Source organism: Sapajus apella, unplaced genomic scaffold (assembly GCF_009761245.1).
Source record: "Sapajus apella isolate SASKATOON/1434 unplaced genomic scaffold, GSC_monkey_1.0 scaffold16, whole genome shotgun sequence".
Lineage (NCBI taxonomy): Eukaryota > Metazoa > Chordata > Mammalia > Primates > Cebidae > Sapajus > Sapajus apella.
The window spans coordinates 16,181,979-16,200,207 of NW_022436956.1; the positions used below are offsets into that span (position 1 = coordinate 16,181,979).

Here is an 18,229-nt window from a genome sequence, read left to right on the forward strand (position 1 = left end):
GGTCTAAAAAAAAAAAAAAAAAAAAAAGAAAGAAGGCTTTTTGGTCATAATGGCTGGCAGGCTGGCTGTTTCAGCATCAAGCAGGTGGCTGGAGATTATGCGAAAATGGTACTACAATACTGCAGGATTCAATAAACCGGGGTTACTTCGAGATAATACAATGTATGAGAATGAAGACGTAAAGGAAGCCATAAGAAGGCTTCCTGAGAACCTTTATAATGACAGGATGTTTCGAATTAAGAGGGCACTGGACCTGTCCATGAAGCATCAGATCCTGCCTAAAGAGCAGTGGACCAAATATGAAGAGGAAAATTACTACCTTGAACCACATCTGAAAGAGGTTATTCGGGAAAGAAAAGAAAGAGAAGAATGGGAAAAGAAGTAATCGTAGTTGAAGTCTGTGGATGCAGCTGTTATGAAGATGGTTAAACTTGAAACAAACAATTTTAAGAATTATTTGGTCTGCAGATGTTTTACTTTAAATAAATGTCTATTGTAATCAAAAAAAAAAAGAAAAGAAAAGAAAAGAAAACTATTTCTAATTATCCTTGGCTGAGCGCAGTGGCTTACGCCTGTAATCCCAACACTTTTGGAGGCCAAGGCAGGTCAGGAGTTTGAGACCAGCTTGGCCAACATGGTGAGACTCGGTCTGTATGAAAAATGGAAAAATTAGCTCCTTTTCACAAGATGGCGCCGAAAGCGAAGATGGAAGCTCCTGACCTTCCTAAAGCCGAAGCCAAAGTGAAGGCTTTGAAGGTCAAGAAGGCAGTGTTGAAAGGTGTCCACAGCCACAAAAAAAAGAGCCGCCGCACATCACCCACCTTCTGGTGGCCCAAGACACTGCGACTCCAGAGACAGTGCAAATATCCTTAGAAGAATGCACCCAAGAGAAACAAGCTTGACCACTATGTTATCATCAAGTTTCCTCTGACCACTGAGTCAGGCGCGAAGAAGATAGAAGACAACAACATATTTGTGTTCCTTGTTGATTTTTTTTTTTTTTTTTTTTAAAGATGGGGTTTCACCATGTTGGCCAGGCTGGTCTCGAACTCCTGACCTTAGGTGATCCTCCCACCTCAGCCTCCCAAAGTGCTGGGATTACAGGCGTGAGCCACAGTGCCCGGCCAGCTCTTGATGTTAAAGCCAACAAACGCCAGATCAAACAGGCTGTGAAGAAGCTGGACACTGACGTGGCCAACGTCAACACCCTGATTCGGACTGATGAAGAGATGAAGGCCTATGTTCAACTGGCTCCAGATTACGATGCTTTGGATGTTGCCAACAAAATATGAATCATCTCAACTGAGTCCAGCTGGCTAATTCTAAATACATGTATCTTTTCACCATTAAAAAAAAAAAAGTCATCAAGGTATGGTGGCTCATCCCTGTAATCCCAGCTATTTAGGAGGCAAGGCAGAATTGCTTGAACCCGGGAGGCGGGGGTTGCATTGAGCCGAGATCACACCACTGCACCCCAGCCTGGACCATAGAGCCAGACTCTGTCTCAAAAAAAATAACCGAAATATTTCTATTGGATTCTGAATACAAAATGTCCCTAGGGTAGAAATCTTACTTCTTATGCCTGTTATAGTATAATTCCCAAATGTACCATCAAAAAAAAGAAAAAAACAACTTATTTTTAAAAGTATACATAGAAATCTTTTTTCTAGGCTGGGAGCGGTGGCTGACGCCTGTAATCCCAGCACTTTGGGAGGCCGAGTCGGGTGGATCACTTGGGGTCAGGAGTTCAAGATCAGGCTGGCCAACATGGTGAAATCCTATCTCTACTAAAATACAAAAATTAGCCGGGTGTGATGGTGGGTGCCTGTAATCCCAGCTACTCAGGAGGCTGAGGCAGGAGAATCGCTTGAACGCAGCAGGCAGAGGTTGCAGTGAGCTGAGATCGTGCCATTGCACTCTAGACTGGGCAACAAGAGCAAAACTCGTCAAAAAAAAAAAAAAAAAAGTTTTTTTTTATTCCTATCACCACCAACTCTCCCCCACAATCTGGGTCACAACAACTGGTTATACTAACTGTTATGTGACCAGTTTCCCTTTTTTTTTTTTTTTTCAGGCAGGCAGATCACAAGGTTAGGAGATCAAGACCTGGCCAACATGGTGAAACCCCATGTCTCTACGAAAAATACAAAAAAAAACTAGCTGGGCATGGTGGTGTGTGCCTGTAATCCTAGCTACTCGGGAGGCTGAGGCAGGAGAATTGCTTGAACCCAGAAGGTGGAGGTTGCAACCTCTACAGTGAGCAGAGATCATGCCACTGCACTCCAGCCTGGCAACACAGCAAGAGTCCATCTCAAAAAAAAAAAAATTATCAAAACTTACAGAAGCACTTACAGACCATACATTGTGACATTCGCAGTCAAGAGAAATGAAAACAGGCCAGGCGTGGTGGCTCACGCCTGTAATCCAAGCACTTTGGAGGCCAAGGCGGGCGGATCACCTGAGTTCAGGAGTTCAAGACCAGCCTGACCAACATGGTGAAACTCCGTCTTTATAAAAAAAATATATAATAGGGTCGGGCGCGGTGACTTACGCCTGTAATCCCAGCACTTTGGGAGGCCGAGGCTCCCAAGGTCAAGAGATCAAGACCATCCTGGTCAACATGGTGAAACCCCGTCTCTACTAAAACTACAAAAAATTAGCTGGGCATGGTGGTGCGTGCCTGTAGTCCCAGCTACTCAGGAGGCTGAGGCAGGAGAATTGCCTGAACCCAGGAGGCGGAGGTTGCGGTGAGCCGAGATCGCGCCATTGCACTCCAGCCTGGGTAACAAGAGCGAAACTCTGTCCCAAAAAAAAAAAAAGAAAAAGAAAAAGTTGAATTGCTTGATATGTACTGTAGATTAAGATCTATAGCTGCAGTTGCCCAGTATGTCAAGATAAATTAATCCATGCACATTGACAAAACCCATGTAAAAAAAAAAGAGTGGGAGGTGAGCATGGTGGCTCATGCCTGCAGTCCCAGCACTTTGGAAGGCTGAGGCAGGCGGATTGTTTGAGCCCAGGAGTTTGAGACCAGCCTGGGCAACATAGCAAAACCCTGTTTCAATAAAAGAAAAAAATTTCTTTTTTTTTGAGATTGGGTTTCGATCTTTTGCCCAGGCTGCAGTGAAGTGGCCTGATCTTGGCTCACTGCAACCTCTGCCCTGCCAGGTTCAAGTGATTCTCCTGTTTCAGCCTCCTGAGTAGCTGAGATTATAAGCACCCACCACCACACCCAGCTAATTTTTGTATTTTTAGTAGAAATGGGTTTTGCCATGTTGGCCAGGCTGGTCTTGAATTCCTGACCTCAGGTGTTCCACCTGCCTTAGCCTCCCAAAGTGGTAGAATTACAGGCGTGAGCCACCACACCCAGCCAAAAAAAAAAAAAGTTTTTTAAAGGCCAAAAAAAAAAAAAAAAAAAAAGAAATTCATGAAGCTATGACTGCACCTATGCCAGGAGGCATGAAAACCTTGCATGCTTTGCACAATACCTTTTTATCTTCATATTGAAAACACAGCTTTTATGTGGGTACAGGGTTGTTATTAGAAAGGCCTACCTACAGATTCTAATAGGATTCAAGAAAAAGCAAAGTCATGACATGACAACTTGAAAGGAAAGGATCTAAAGCTGGAAAATTTAATGCCAGCAGAGGATGGTTTGATAATTTTAGAAAGAAGTTTGGCTTAAAATATGTCAAAATAGCAGAAGGGACAGCTTCTGCCAACCAAGAGGCAGCAGATGAATTCCCAGATGCCACTAAGAAAATCATTGAGGATTCCAACAATTTGGGAGACCGAGGTGGGCAGATCACAAGTTCAGGAGATCGAGACAATCCTGGCCAACATAGTTAAACCCCGTCTCTACTAAAATACAAAAATTAGCTGGGCATGGTGGAGTGCACCTGCAGTTCCAGCTACTTGGGAGGCTGAGGCTGAGGCAGGAGAATTGCTTGAACCCGGGAGACGGAGGTTGCAGTGAGCTGAGATTGTGCCACTGCACTCCAGCCTGGTGCCTGGTGACAGAGCAAGACTCTGTCTCAAAAAAAAAGAAAAAAAGAAAATCATTGAGGCCAGGTGTGGTGGCTCATGCCTATAATCCCAGCACTCTGGGAGGCCGAGGCAGGCGGATCATCTTAGATCAGGAATTAGTGACCAGCCTGGCCAACATGGTGAAACTCCAGGTCTACTAAAAACACAAAATTAGGCTGAGAGTGGTGGCTCACACATGTAATCCCAACGCTCTGGGAGGCCAAGGTGGGCAGATCACGAGATCAGGAGTTCATGACCAGCCTGGCCAACATGATGAAACCCAGTCTCTACTAAGAATACAAAAATTGGCCGGGTGCGGTGGCTCAAGCCTGTAATCCCAGCACTTTGGGAGGCCGAGGCGGGTGGATCACGAGGTCAAGAGATCGAGACCATCTTGGTCTACGTGGTGAAACCCCGTCTCTACTAAAAGAATACAAAAATTAGCTGAGTGTGGTGGTGGGCACCTGTAATCCCAGCTACTCAGGTGGCTAAGGCGGCAGAATTGCTTGAACCTGGGAGACGGAGGTTGCAGTGAGCCAAGATCATGCCATTGTACCCCAGCCTGGGTGACAGAAGGAGACCCCCTCTTAAAGAAGAAGAAAAAAATATTAGATGGGCGTGGCGACACATGCCTATAATCCCAGCTACTTGTTCCTGGGAGGCGGAGTTTGCAGTGAGCTGAGATCATGCCACTGCACTCTGTGTTGGGCGAGAAGAGCAAAATTCCACCTAAAAAAATAATAATAAAAGAAAATACGAGTCCAAAAATATTGAAAGTAGGTACTGGCTGAGTAGCAGTTTCTTAGACACTATAAACAGCCTCTTCTAACAAACAAACTTTAGTATTGTCTGTGCCTCACATTTAAGTAGTTGATAATAGTCAACTTTTAGTATTGTCCATTTGCTAAATCCCATTTCCCAACTAAACCTCAAGAACTGTCACACTTTTGTGTCCAATATAGTACCTAGAATAATAAGTGTTATGAAGGTAGTAGATACTTCAGAAGTCCCTCCTGAACTTTCTAGTTAATAGAGTAACTTCCCATACCTGACAAAGATCCAGAGAATTCACTCTGCTACTTCACCTTCAATACCAGTGACTCACCGTGTATAATCCTGGGGAGTGACCAGAAACTTCTCTTTCATCTGGACCTCAGCTTTGTTCTCCCACCAGAATTTGTTGGTCGCCTTCTTATGCTCTGGGCTGAAAATGGAGAGGATAAGCAATCTCAGCTATAGGTTATAAAATATTACTCAGATATTAAACATTAGGTTTGTAGTGCAAACTGACATCTGGGTTTCTACCTGGGGCAGGGCTGAGAGAGGAATACTGTTACCAGTCTCCAAGATCTCATCTCTTTTCTTCCCATAAAATTGTGAGAATCCAAGGGAAGGTTAGGGGCGGTGACCAAGCTGCCTTTCGCAGCTAGACCACCAGAACCACTTGGGACCGTGGCAGCATACGACCCCTACCCCAACAAGGCTGGCAACACCTGTGAAGTGACTCAATCCATCCATCCTGATCAAATCACAAAAGCGTCCTCCCGTATATGTATGTACACGTCTGTGCTGGAGGAGTCTCCCAGCCCGGCTCTCACCTGGCCAGATGCTCCACCAGCCCCCCGTGCAGCACCGTCAGGTTTCCATGGCTCAGGTGTTCCCGCACCTCACAGCCGCAGCACAGGCACCAGCAGCATCGCTCGTGTTCCGGCACATAGCGCTCCACCTGAGCGGCGCGGATGGCTTTGCGGGCCGCCTCCACCTGCGGCGAAGAAGCCAAGTAGAACCCTGAGGAGAACCCCCAAATCACACCCGCTCTGGCCTTCACTGACCTGCCCCGCACTCCCAGCCCATCTCTAGCCTTGCCTCCGCACCCGGGGCAGGAGCCTTTCCAAAGCCTCCTTCAGCTGCCGCTGGTGCTTGCGGCTGTAGACGTGCCCGCGACCACAGAAGAAAGTCTGGCGGCACAGGGGGCAGCGCTGCGCCGGCGCCATAGGCCGGGAACCGGGTGTCTCCACCACCAGCAGCAGATCCCTCGCCATCCGGTGGCCCCTGACCCCTGACCCCTCGGGGCGGGGCTAACCCATCGGTTCCCGTGGTCCCCAGCGGCCGTCAGGCGCCACTGCAAGCCCTTCTGCGGCTGCGCAGACCCTTTTCAGCCCCACCCCACCCCCCAGTCCGGCCGCGGCCCGAACATCCCAGAGGCAGCCGGACTGGTTAAGCAAAACGTCGGCGCCGTCCTGCAGATGTGCGGCCACACGGGCCCCCAGGAACGTGAAGCTCGCAGGCTACACGCCACTCTGAGCATTGGCCAGGACCTGTAGTAGACAACATGACCACAGCCTTACGTTAATCACGTCACCGTGTCCTCTCGCTGAGGTTGTGTGGTTTACTATTATTAGCGCATTTTTAGGCGGGAAACCTGAGGCCTGTAGAGGTAAGGAACATTGAGGAGGGTTGCACAGGTGTCAAGTAGCGCGGTCAGCACCTGAGCCCTGGCGCCCATCATTACAGCGGCTGGAGGAGAACGCCTGCTGGAGGGACCACGAACTAGACCCAATCACAGTCGCCCCCACAGGGTGTGCTCCCCGCGGCCCCTGTAAAACCGTAAAGGAAGCTACACTGCATGCAGCGTCGTTGCTGAGGGATCGCACACTTCCCGTAGATTGTGTTGCTAGTTCTGGTACATAGCCCGGATGGGCTGCTGTCTGTAGGGCCTACACAGGGTCAGCGTTACAGAATTCAGCCCCAGCGTAGCTACTTCCCTCTTCAGATCTTCACTTCCTGTTGGAACTTCCCTCTAGAATCTAGCCTCTGCCAGAAGTAATTCATTTTGAATACCCTTGTAACACTCAATTCCTTGATCTCTCATCATTACCTTGGCAGGGTCAGTCCTGGACCTTGTCCCCCCAAATTTCTCCTTCTCTGAATCCAGACTCTGAAGTTCGGCTCTGTCTACCACCTGCCGTTATCCCATGTGGCCTTACCGTCAGCCTAGTGTTTGACTGCAGGGAGACCTCTCTTCCTGAAGAAGACGCCTCTTTTCATCCATTCACTCTGGAAATGATTCAACGTTTGCCTGCTGCCGGATGCTTTGCTCTCCACCAGGGGTTTTCAAAGTGTGCTTCCCCACTCCCCGGGGCCTACCGCATCAGAATGAGGGAACTGGTCAGCAGTGCACATTCTTAGGCCCCAACCCAGACCTACCTACTGAATCAGAAACTTGGGGTGAGGGCCCATCACGGTGGCTCATGCCTGTAATCCCAGCACTTTGGGAAGCCAAGGAGGGCAGATCACCTGAGGTCAGGAGTTCAAGACCAGCCTGGCCAACATGGTGAAACCCTGTCTCTACTAAAAATAGAAAAATTAGCCAGATGTGGTGGTGTGTGCCCATCATCCCAGCTACTCTGGAGGCTGAGGCAGGAGACTCTCTTGAACCTAAGAGGCGAAGGTTGCAGTGAGCCAGGATTGCACCACTGCACTCTAGCCTGGGCAACAGAGTGCGACTTCATCTCAAAAAAAAAAAAAAAGAAAGAAACCTGGGGTGAAGCTCAGCTGGCTATGGTTTCATGAGCTCTTCAGGTGATGCTCAAATGTGAGAAGCACTGGTCTAGGTCTTAGATTCTCTTGGTTCACTTTCCTCATTGGATCCCAGGAATGTTCAGCTACACTCTCAGGGCAACTTCTTACTTCACTTGACCTTCCAAGACCTCTCATTCTATCAAATCCCAATTTCAGATCAACCCAGGCATGCTTCCCTCATGTGTGCCAAAGCTGGTCATAGAGGTCTACACTACTATCTGTTTCAACTTCTAGTAACTTGTAAGCCTTCAGCAGTTTTGCTTATGAAGCTGCTTCACCAAGAAGTCAGCTGGCATCAGAACTCGGCTTGGGTCAAATGGAACTCAACATCTTCCTCTTCAGGACATCCCCTATTTTCATCCTCCCAGTGAATGACACCACCAAGTTACAGCCTGGAGGTTGGATGCCGTGGCTCACGCCCATAATCCCAGCAGTTTAGGAAACTGAGGTGGGCAGATGGCTTGTGCCCAGGCATTTGAGAGCAGCCTAGCCAAGATGGCGAAGCTCTGTCTCTACAAAAAAAATTCTGCCAGGCCTGGTGGTTCACACCTGTAATCCCAACACTTTGGGAGGCTGAGCAGATGGATCACCTGAGGTCAGGAGTTTGAGCCTAATACAAAAATTAGCCAGGTGTGGTGGCACGTGCCTGTAGTCCCAGCTACTTGAGAGGCTGAGGCAGTAGAACTACTTGAACCCAGGAGGCAGGGGTTGCAGTGAGCTGAGATCGTGCCACTGCATTCCAGCCTGGGTGACACAGCGAGACTCCGTCTCAAAAAAACAAACAGGCTGGGCTCAGTGGCTCCCACCTGTAATCCCAGCACTTTAGGAGGCTGAGGTGGTCAGATCACCTGAGGTCAGGATTTTAAGACCAGCCTGGCTGTCATGGTGAAACGCTGTCTCTACTAAAAATACAAAAATTAGCTGGGTATATTGGTGGGTGCCTGTAATCCCAGCTACTCGGGACATTGAGGCAGGAAAATCCCTAGAACCTGGGAGGCAGAGGTTGTAGTGAGCCGAGATTGTGCCACTGCACTCCAGCCTGGGCGACAGAGTGGGACTCTATCTCAAAAAATAAACAAATTCAGCTGGCCATTCGGGTCAATGAGCTTTCCATCCCAGAACCATGGCCCAATTTATCCGTAACTGGAGAAGACGCCAGTGCTTGTGAACGCAGCTGTGACTTACTCGAAGTCTCAATTAGCCACATTTTGGTACTACGCCAAGGTTGAGCTGATTCCTCCCACCCCTGCTGAGATCCCAAGAGCTATTCAGAGCCTGAAAAAAATAGTCAAGAGTGCTTAGACTGGTAGCTTCAAACAACTCAGTTAAGGAAGCTGTGCTGAATGGTTTGGTGGCCACTGAGGTGTTAATGTGGTTTTATGTCAGATCACAGGCAAGCGTGGCATCATTGGCTATGATGTTTGAAAACCAATCTTTTTAACATCTGATTAAATTTATTATTTGAGTGTTGTTGGACTATATGTGATCAGACTGCTACCTGAATAAAATAAGATTTGTCAAAAAAATAAAAAATTTAAAACAAACAAAAACAAAGCAAAAATTAGCTGGTCCTGGTGGTGTGTAGCTGTAGTCCCAGTTACTTAGGGGGCTGAGACAGGAGGATCACTTGAGCCTGGGAGGTTGAGGCTGCAGCAGTGAGCTGTGTTTGTGCCACTGCACCCTAGCCTGGACAACAAAATGAGACTTTGTCTCAAAAAAAAAAAAAAAAAAAGCCGGGAGGTTTGGGTTTTTTTTTTTTTTTTTTTTTTTTTTTTTTTAGATGGATTCTTGTTCTGTCACCCAGGCTGGAGTGCAGTGGCTCAATCTTGGCTCAATGCAACCTCTACCTCCTTGGTTCAAAGGATTCTCCTGTCAGCCTCCCAAGTAGCTGGGATTACAGGCGTACGCCACCACACCCGGCTAAGTTTTATATTTTTAGTAGAGATGGGGTTTCGCCATGTTGGTCAGGCTGTTCTCAAACTCCTCACCTCAGGTGATCCACCTGCCTTGGCCTCCCAAAGTCCTGGGATTGCAGGTGTAAGTCACTGTGCCTGGCCTGGGGTGAGTTATTCTTGACACTCCCTTTTACTCAACCCCACCCCAACATCTACCATGCAAAAGTCGTCTTATTCATTGGACTTCTAATGTGTTTAAAGTCTGTTCCCATTTTTTTTTTTGAAACAGGGTCTTGCCGTGTTGCCCAGGGTGGAGTGCAGTGGTTGTTCACAGGTGCCAACCTACTACTACTGGCATGGGAGCTTTGGGTTTTTTAAAAAAAATTTTTAAGCCAGTCAAATTTAGGCGTGGGGGGTTGTATACCAACTTTAGTGACACTAGTGTTATTAAATTCTAATAACCCACTGCCATCAGACAAGCGCAACATGAGAGTTTGGAACTGCTCCATTTCCGACCTGGGCTGCTTCACCCCTCCATAGGGGTGGTCACCTGGAGGGGTGACCTGGATGGTCCCCTGTCCTGGGAGGTTACCATATTGATACTGAGCTTAGTGCAAACACCCAAACTGCATAATGCATTACAGTCAAATTCCTGGGCTCAAGGGATCCTCCCATCTGAGCCTCCTGAGTAGCAACAACCATAGCGTGTGCCACTGCACCCAGCTGTCTTCCTTTTTTTTTTTTTTGAGACGGAGTTTCGCTCTTGTTACCCAGGCTGGAGTGCAATGGCGCGATCTCAGCTCACCACAACCTCCGCCTCCTGGGTTCAGGCAATTCTCCTGCCCCAGCCTCCTGAGTAGCTGGGATTACAGGCACACGCCACCATGCCCAGCTGAATTTTTGTATTTTTAGTAGAGACGGGGTTTCACCCTGTTGACCAGGATGGTCTCGATCTCTTGACCTCGTGATCCACCCGCCTCGGCCTCCCACAGTGCTGGGATTACAGGCTTGAGCCACCGCGCCCGGCCTTTTTTTTTTTTTACTTTCTGTGGAGAACGAGGTCTCACTATATTGCCCAGGCAGATCTTGAACTCCTAGGCTCAAGCTATCCTCCCCCCTCTGCCTCCCTAAGAGCTGGGATTACAGGCATGAGCCACAGCGCCTGGCATTTATTTTTTTTCTTGAGATGGAGTCTCGCTCAGTAGTCCAGGCTGGAGTGCAGTAGTATGATCTCGACTCACTACCACCACCATCTCCCACGTTGAAGTGATTCTTCTGTCTCAGCCTCCTGAGTAGCTGAGATTAAAGGTACCTACCATCATGTCAGGCTAATTTTTGTATTTTAGTAAAGATGGGGTTTCACCAGGTTGGCCAGGCTGGTCTTGAACTCCTGACCTCAGGTGATCTGCCCGCCTCAGCCTCCCAAAGTGCTAGGATTATAGGCATGAGCCACTGTACCCAGCCTCCTTTAAAAAAAAAAAATACAATTTCTATATAGATACATTTTATAGAGACAAGGTCTTGCTATGTTGCCCAGGCTGGTCTTGAACTCCTGGGCTCAGGGGATCCTCCGACCTCAGCCTCCCAAAGTGCTGGGATTACAGCACACCCAGCCTATCTTACATTGTTTTAAACTCAGTGTATACCTCATTTCAATTCTCCTCCTCTCTTGCTCAGATTCACATAAAATCATACTAACTGGTTTCCAAGTGTCTGCTCTATTCTGTCCGTACATCTTCCTTTCTGTAGTCTTAAGAAAGTCTCCATAATGACTTTTCTAATTAATACCTCTAATTTCAGGACAAATCTAAACTTCCTTGACAAGCCATTCAAAGCCTTTTACATGATTCCCAACTTCTTTGGGTCTCCCCTCCCTCTCCACTGCCCCACTTGAATCCCTCCTCCAGGCAATTCCAATAGTTCTATTCCTCCTATGAACTACAGCATCTTCAGCTCCTCTGCCAGGAATTTACATCTTTCCAATCCTACCTCACAAATTTTCTATTATATAAGGCTCTGAAATATGAACTAGAAGTAATTTCAGTGAAGCTGATGGCTTTATCTGGCATATGGTAAGCTCTGAATCAATGTTTATTGAAAGAATAAAATGTCATCCTTTTGTGAAGCCTTCCAGAGTTGTCCCTGAAGGATTAATTTCTCAACTCCAAGGTCCTTTGCTCATCCTGTCATCGTTTTTGTCTAGTAGTCAGTTGAAAACCAATCATGGGCCGGGTGTGGTGTCTCACGCCTGTAATCCAGGCACTTTGAAGGCCAAGGTGGGCGATCACCTGAGGTTGGGAGTTCAAGACCAGCCTGACCAACATGGTGAAACCCCGTCTTTAAAAAAAAAAAATAGAAAGAAAACCAATCATGGAAAAGCTCCTCAAGTGCAGGGATTGTGTTCTATTCATGCCTGACTCTTAATTAACAGATGGTGGTCCTCTATGTATCCTTGTCAAATTAAGTGAAAACCGTCAAAACTCAGGCACCCTGAGGTTACGATGCCCTTTAGTGGTGGGAGTAGTGTATGCAAGGAGCCCAGGGAGCATGAAGTTAACAGCCTGCTAATTAGTAGTAGCAAGCTACCAAATGGGATCACTTGAAAATTCCTTAAAAATTATTAAAAATTTCCAAAGAAGCAGCTTCTCCACTCCTTCGGGAATCTCCGCTGGTTCAGCCCACCTGCCTCCACTTCTGCCTCCACCATGTCCATCAGGGTGACCCAGAAGTCCTACAAGGTGTTCACCTCTAGCCCCCCGGCCTAGCCACTCCTACACTAGTGGGCCTGGTGCCTGCATCAGCTCCTCAAGCTTCTCCCAAGTGGGCAGCAGCAGCTTCCAGGGTGGCCTGGGTGCAGGCTATGGTGGGGCCAGCAGCATGGGCATAGGAGGCATCACTGCTGTCATGGTCAACCAGAGCCTTCTGAGCCCCCTTAACCTGGAAGTGGACCCCAGCATCCAGACCATGCACACTTAGGAGAAGGAGCACATCAAGACCCTCAACAAGTTTGCCTCCTTCATCAACAAGGTACGGTTCCTGGAGCAGCAGAACAAGATGCTGGAGACCAGGTGGAGCCTCCTGCAGCAGCAGAAGACAGCTTGGAGCAACACGGACAACACGTTTGAGAGCTACATCAACAACCTTAGGTGGCAACTGGAGATTCTGGGCCAGGAGAAGCTGAAGCTGGAGGCGGAGCTTGGCAACATGCAGGGGCTGGTGGAGGACTTCAAAAACAAGTATAAGGATGAGATCAATAAGCGTACAGAGATGGAGATTGAATTTGTCCTCTCAAGAAGGATGTGGATGAAGCTTACATGAACAAGGTAGAGCTGGAGTCTCGCCTGGAAAGGCTGACTGACAGGATCACCTTCTCAGGCAGCTGTATGAAGAGGAGATCCAGGAGCTGAAGTCCCAGATCTCAAACACATCTGTGGTACTGTCCATGGACAACAGCTGGTCCCTGGACATGGACAGCACCATTGCTGAGGTCAAGGCACAGTACAAGGAGATTGCCAACCGCAGCCAGGCTGAGGCGGACAACATATACCAGATTAAGTATGAGGAGCTGCAGACACAGTCTGGGAAGCACGGGGATGACCTGCAGCATACAAAGACTGAGATCTCTGAGATGAACCAGAACATCAACTGGCTTCAGGCTGAGACTGAGGGCCTCAAAGGCCAGAGGGCTTCCCTGGAGGCCGCCATCACAGATGCTGAGCAGTGGGAGGAGCTGGCCATTATGGATGCTCATGCCAAGCAGGAGGAGCTGGAGGCCATCCTGCAGCAGGCCAAGCAGTACATGGCGCTGCAGCTGAATGAGTACCAGGAGCTGATGAATGTCAAGCTGGCCCTGGACATCACGATTGCCACCTACCATAAGCTGCTGGAGGGCTAGGAAAGCTGGCTGGCATCTAGGATGCAGAACATGAGTATCCATACAAAGACCACCAGCGCCTATGCAGGTGGTCTGAGCTGGGCCTATGGGGGCCTCACAAGCCCCAGCCTCAGCTATGGCCTGGGCTTCAGCTCCCTCAGCCGCACCAGCACCACCAAGGCCATGGTTGTGAAGAAGATTGAGACCTGCCATGGAGGCTGGTGTCCAAGTCCTCTGATGTCCTGCTGAAGTGAACAGCTGCGGCAGCCCCTCCCAGCCTGCCCCTCCTGAGGCTGTCCCAGAGCCTGGGAGGGAGGCTTCTGTGCAGGGAGCACAGGGAACAAGTGACCTACCTGAGGCTCAGCCCTAGCCCTCAGCCCACTTGCAGGGTTTACTGCTGAGGAAGCCCTTGCCCAGGCCTCCAGCTGCAAAACAATTCAATTACTTTTTTTTTTTTGGGGGGGGCAAAAAAAAAATTCAGCTAGCTCTGAAAAAAAAAAAATTAAAAATCTCCTTTATCAAAAATTGTAGGCCAGATGTAGTGGTTCATGCCTGTAATCCTAGCACTTTGGGAGGCCGTGGTGGGTGGATCACTTGAGGTCAGGAGATGGAGACCAGCCTGGCCAACATGGCGAAACGTGGTCTCTACTAAAAATACAAAAATTAGCTGGGTGTGTTGGTGCTCACCTGTAGTGCCAGCTACCTGGAGGCTGAAGCATGAGAATTGCTTGAACCTGGGAGGTGGAGGTTGCAGTGAGCCAAGATTGTGGCACTGCACTCCAGCCTGGGTGACAGAGTGACACCCTGTCTCAAAAAAAAAAAAAAAAAATTGTAGGCCAGACACGGTGGCTCATGCCTATAATCCCAGTGGGCAAATTGCTTGAGTTCAGGTGTTTGAGACAAGCCTGGGCAACATGATGAAACCTCGTCTCTACTGAAAAAAAAAAAAAAAAAAATTTAGCCAGGCCTGATGGCACATGTCTGTGGTCCCAGCTACCGGGGAGGCTGAGACAAGATGATTGCTTGAGCCTGGGAGGCAGAGGTTGTACTGAGCTGAGATCTTGCCACTGCATTCCAGCCTGGGTAATAGAGTGAGACTCAGTTTCAAAAAAAAAAAAAAAAAAGAAAAAAAAATTTTTTTTAAGATGGGGTTTCTCCATGATGGCCAGGCTGGTCTTGAACTCCTGACCTCAGGTCATCTACCCACCTCGGCCTCCCAAAGTGCTAGGATTACAGGCGTGAGCCACCACGCCCAGCAGAAAAATTTTAAAAGGCAATTTCTTGTTGTAAAATACAAAAGCTGTACAGAGGCTATAAATAAACGATTGCCCCATTTATGTTGCCTACCCAGTCCTCAAAGATGGCCATTGCTGGGTTTTTTTTTTTTTTTTGGCAGGGGGGCCATTGCTGTTTGACACCTATATTCTTCAAGATGTTTTCTGTGTTTAGACTTCACATTTATATATATGAACATAATTTCTGCCATATTCAGAATAATTTTGAACACTGTTCTGCTACTTTTTTAACTCCCCAAAATGTATTGTGGATATCTTTCTATGTCAGTACATAAAGCATGATATTAAGTACTATCTATATATTGATGATTCTCAGTGTATTTACATTTTCAGCTCAGACTTCTCTTCTGAACTCCAGACATATAACAACTATCTACTTGACACTGACATAACCATCCTGATGTCTCACAGATTCTTTTTTTTTTTTTTTTCCCCAAGATGGAGTCTTGCTCTGTCACCCAGTCTAGAGTGCAGTGGCACAATCTCGGCTCACTGCAACTTCTGCCTCTTAGGTTCAAGCGATTCTCCTGTCTCAGCCTCCTGAGTAGCTGGGATTACAGGCACCTGCCACCATGCCCAACTAATTTTTGTATTTTTAGTAGAGATGGGGTTTCACCATGTTGGTTAGGCTAGTCTCAAACTCCTGACCTCAAGTGATCCTTCCACCTCGGCCTCCCAAAGTGCTGGCATTAGAGGTGTGAGCCACGATGCATGACCTCACAGATTCCTTTTTTTAAATTGGAGACAGGATCTTACTCTGTTACTATTCAGGCTGGAGTGCAGTGGCACAATTATGATTCACTGCAGCCTTGCCTTGCCTCCCCAGGCTCAAGCAATCTTCCCACCTTAACCTCCCAAGTAGCTGGGACCACAGGCACACACCACCACCCCCAGCTATTTTTTTTTATTTTTTGTAGAGAGGAGGTCTCACCATGTTGCCCATGCTGGTTTCCAACTCCTGGGTTCAAGTGACCCACCCACCTCTGCCTCCCCAAGTGCGGGGATTACAGGTGTGAGCCATTGTGCCTGGCCTTGTCTTACAGATACTAAACACAGAATGGCTTAAACCTGCTACTCCTGCAGGCTTCCTCTCCTCACCATTCACCTATTTGCTGCAACCAAAAACCTGAGTCATTCTTGTCTTCTCCTCCTGCAATCAATCCTATTGTTTTTTCTACCTCTGCGATATATCATCAAATTGTTCTTCTGTCTTCATCTCTACTGCCACTAATACTCCAGCTGGCCTGATTTACCGCAGTCACCTCCTCATGGGTCTTCCTGCTTCCATGTTGGCTTCCCCCGACAAGCCACTTTCCTGAGTGGCTAATTGTGATTAACAACAATGACAACAACAAACAGATTATGTCAGTTACTTCAATTATTTTCTACTGTACTTGAAAAAAATCCAAATCCCCTGTCATTGCCTAGAAGAGCATACCTGGTCTAGTCCCTGTCCCTCTCCCAGTTTCACCTTGGACCTTTCTGCCCTCGTTTACTGTATTCTGTCTTCCATGGTTTCAGCCCTATTTTCTCAAAAGGCCAAGATGTGTCTCTACCTCCAGGGCTATGTCCAGTCCAATGCCTCTATTAGAATTCTTTTCCTTTCCGTTCTTCAGCCTGGCTAACTTCTCCCCATACTACAGGTCTTGGTTAAAATGTCACTTTTTTTTTTTGAGTTGGAGTCTTGCTCTGTTGCCCAGGCTGGAGTGCAATGGCACGATCTCAGCTCACTTCAACTTCCGCCTCCTGGGTTCAAGCAATTCTCCTGCCTCAGCCTCCCGAGTAGTTGGGATCACAGGCCCCTGCCACCATGCTAATTTTTATATTTTTAGTAGAGATAGGGTTCCACCATGTTGATCAGGCTGGTCTTGAACTCTTGACCTCAGGTGATGCACCCGCCTCCACCTCCGAAAGTCCTGGGATTACAGGTGTGAGCCACCGTGCCCAGCCTAAAATGTCACTTTCTTAGAAAGGTTCCTCTCTGATCTCCCCTCCAATCTAACTTAGATACCAATATTGCTTTCTCTCACAACCCAATCTTTTTTTTTGTTTTTGAGACACAGCCTCACTGTCACCCGTGCTGGAGTGCAATGGCATCATCTAGGCTCACTGTAACCTCCACCTGCCAGGTTCAAGCAATTCTCCTGCCTCAGTCTTCTGAGTAGCTGGGATTACAGGCACCCGCCGTCATGCCCGGCTAATTTATGTATTTTTGTAGAGATGGGGTTTCACCATGTTGGTCAGGCTGGTCTTGAACTTCTGACCTCAGGTGATCTGTCTGCTTCAGCCTCCCAAAGTGCTGGGATTACAGGTGTGAGCCACCAAGACCAGCCAATAACCCAATCTTTACCTAATTTTTATTACCATTAGTGTTTTGGTTTAGTATCTTTTCATCTAGACTGAAAACTGTGAGGAACCATTTGGTTTCTTTGCTGTATCCCTAACACCTGGCAAGGTCGTAGTATAGTGAAAATGCTTAACCCATAAGTGTTGAAGTCCAGGCACAGTGGCTCACACCTGTAATCCCAATAGTTTGAGAGGCTGAGGTGGGTGGATTGCTTGACCTCGGGAGTACAAGACCAGCCTGGGCAACATGGTGAAACCCCATCTCTACTAAAAATACAAAAATTAGCAGGACGTGATGGCATGTGCCTGTGGTCCCAGCTACTTAGGGGGCTGCGGTGGGAGAATCACTTGAACCTGGGAGGTAGAGGTTGTGATGAGTAGGATTGCCATTCTGTCTCCCAAAAAAAAAAAAAAAAAATCATGCCTGTAATCCCAGTACTTTGGGAGGCCGAGACAGGCAGATCATGAGGTCAAGAGTTCAAGACCAGCCTGACCAACATGGTGAAACCCGGTCTCTACTAAAAATACAGAAATTAGCTGGGCATAGTGGTGCACACACCTGTAATCCCAGCTACTTGGGAGGCTGAGGAAGGAGAATCACAAAAACAAAAAAAAGTATTTTATTAATTGATAAGTGAAAACTAGGTGCAAGTATAGGAGTTTATTAGAGACCAAAGTGGGCAAAGGCAGATTTTTCTCAGTCCCTTTCTCCCCAAAGGCTGTATTTTGTACTTTCCTTCTGATTTGTTGCATTTTGGATCCACTTGCAACTTAAACCTGATGTTGGCCAGGTGTGGTGGCTCACGCTTGTAATCTAGCACTGTGGGAGGCCAAGGCAGGTGGATTGCCAGGGCTCAGAAGTTTGAGACCAGCTTGGGCCATGTGATGAAACCCCATCTCTACTAAAACACAAAAATTAGCCAGGTGTGGTGGTGCACACCTGTAGTCCCAGCTACTGGGAGGCTGAGGCAGGACAATCACTTGAACCTGGGAGGCAGAGGTTGCAGTGAGCTGAGATGGCTCCATTACACTCCAGCCTGGGCAACAGAGTAAGAGTCAATCTCAAAAAACAAAAACAAAAGCAAAAAAAACCCCTGATGTTAACAAGAATGTGGACATTGATGAGGTTGTATACAAAGTGCAGATGAGGTGGACAAATTGAGGCCAAATCAGATTTGTTTTGAGACGGAGTTTCGCTCTTGTTACCCAGG

General features: G+C 47.7%; 1 protein-coding gene and 3 pseudogenes across 4 annotated transcripts in view; 3 read left to right on the forward strand and 1 right to left on the reverse strand.

Annotated features, from left to right (window-relative positions):
• The window catches only part of CCDC84 (coiled-coil domain containing 84), a 25,515-nt gene extending 19,426 nt beyond the window's left edge, over positions 1-6,089 (reverse strand). For all 3 annotated transcript variants that reach the window (XR_004270877.1, XM_032285265.1, XM_032285264.1), the window contains exons 1-3: positions 5,901-6,089; positions 5,625-5,788; positions 5,132-5,230 (exon numbers count right to left, since the gene is read on the reverse strand). Coding sequence is in view for 2 of the 3 variants with exons in the window: in XM_032285265.1 (XP_032141156.1) it covers positions 5,132-5,230; positions 5,625-5,788; positions 5,901-6,068 (431 nt within the window). In the remaining variant the exon portion in view is untranslated. The remainder of the gene's footprint in view (positions 1-5,131; positions 5,231-5,624; positions 5,789-5,900) is intronic.
• The window catches only part of LOC116556182, a 17,349-nt pseudogene extending 8,228 nt beyond the window's left edge, over positions 1-9,121 (forward strand).
• On the forward strand, positions 19-512 carry LOC116556181 (annotated as a pseudogene). Its single transcript, XR_004270878.1, has one exon. The product of XR_004270878.1 is annotated as a cytochrome b-c1 complex subunit 7 pseudogene (transcript).
• A 2,747-nt stretch (positions 9,122-11,868) lies between the features above and the next one.
• LOC116556183 lies at positions 11,869-13,860 on the forward strand (annotated as a pseudogene).
• Positions 13,861-18,229: the final 4,369 nt, after the last annotated feature.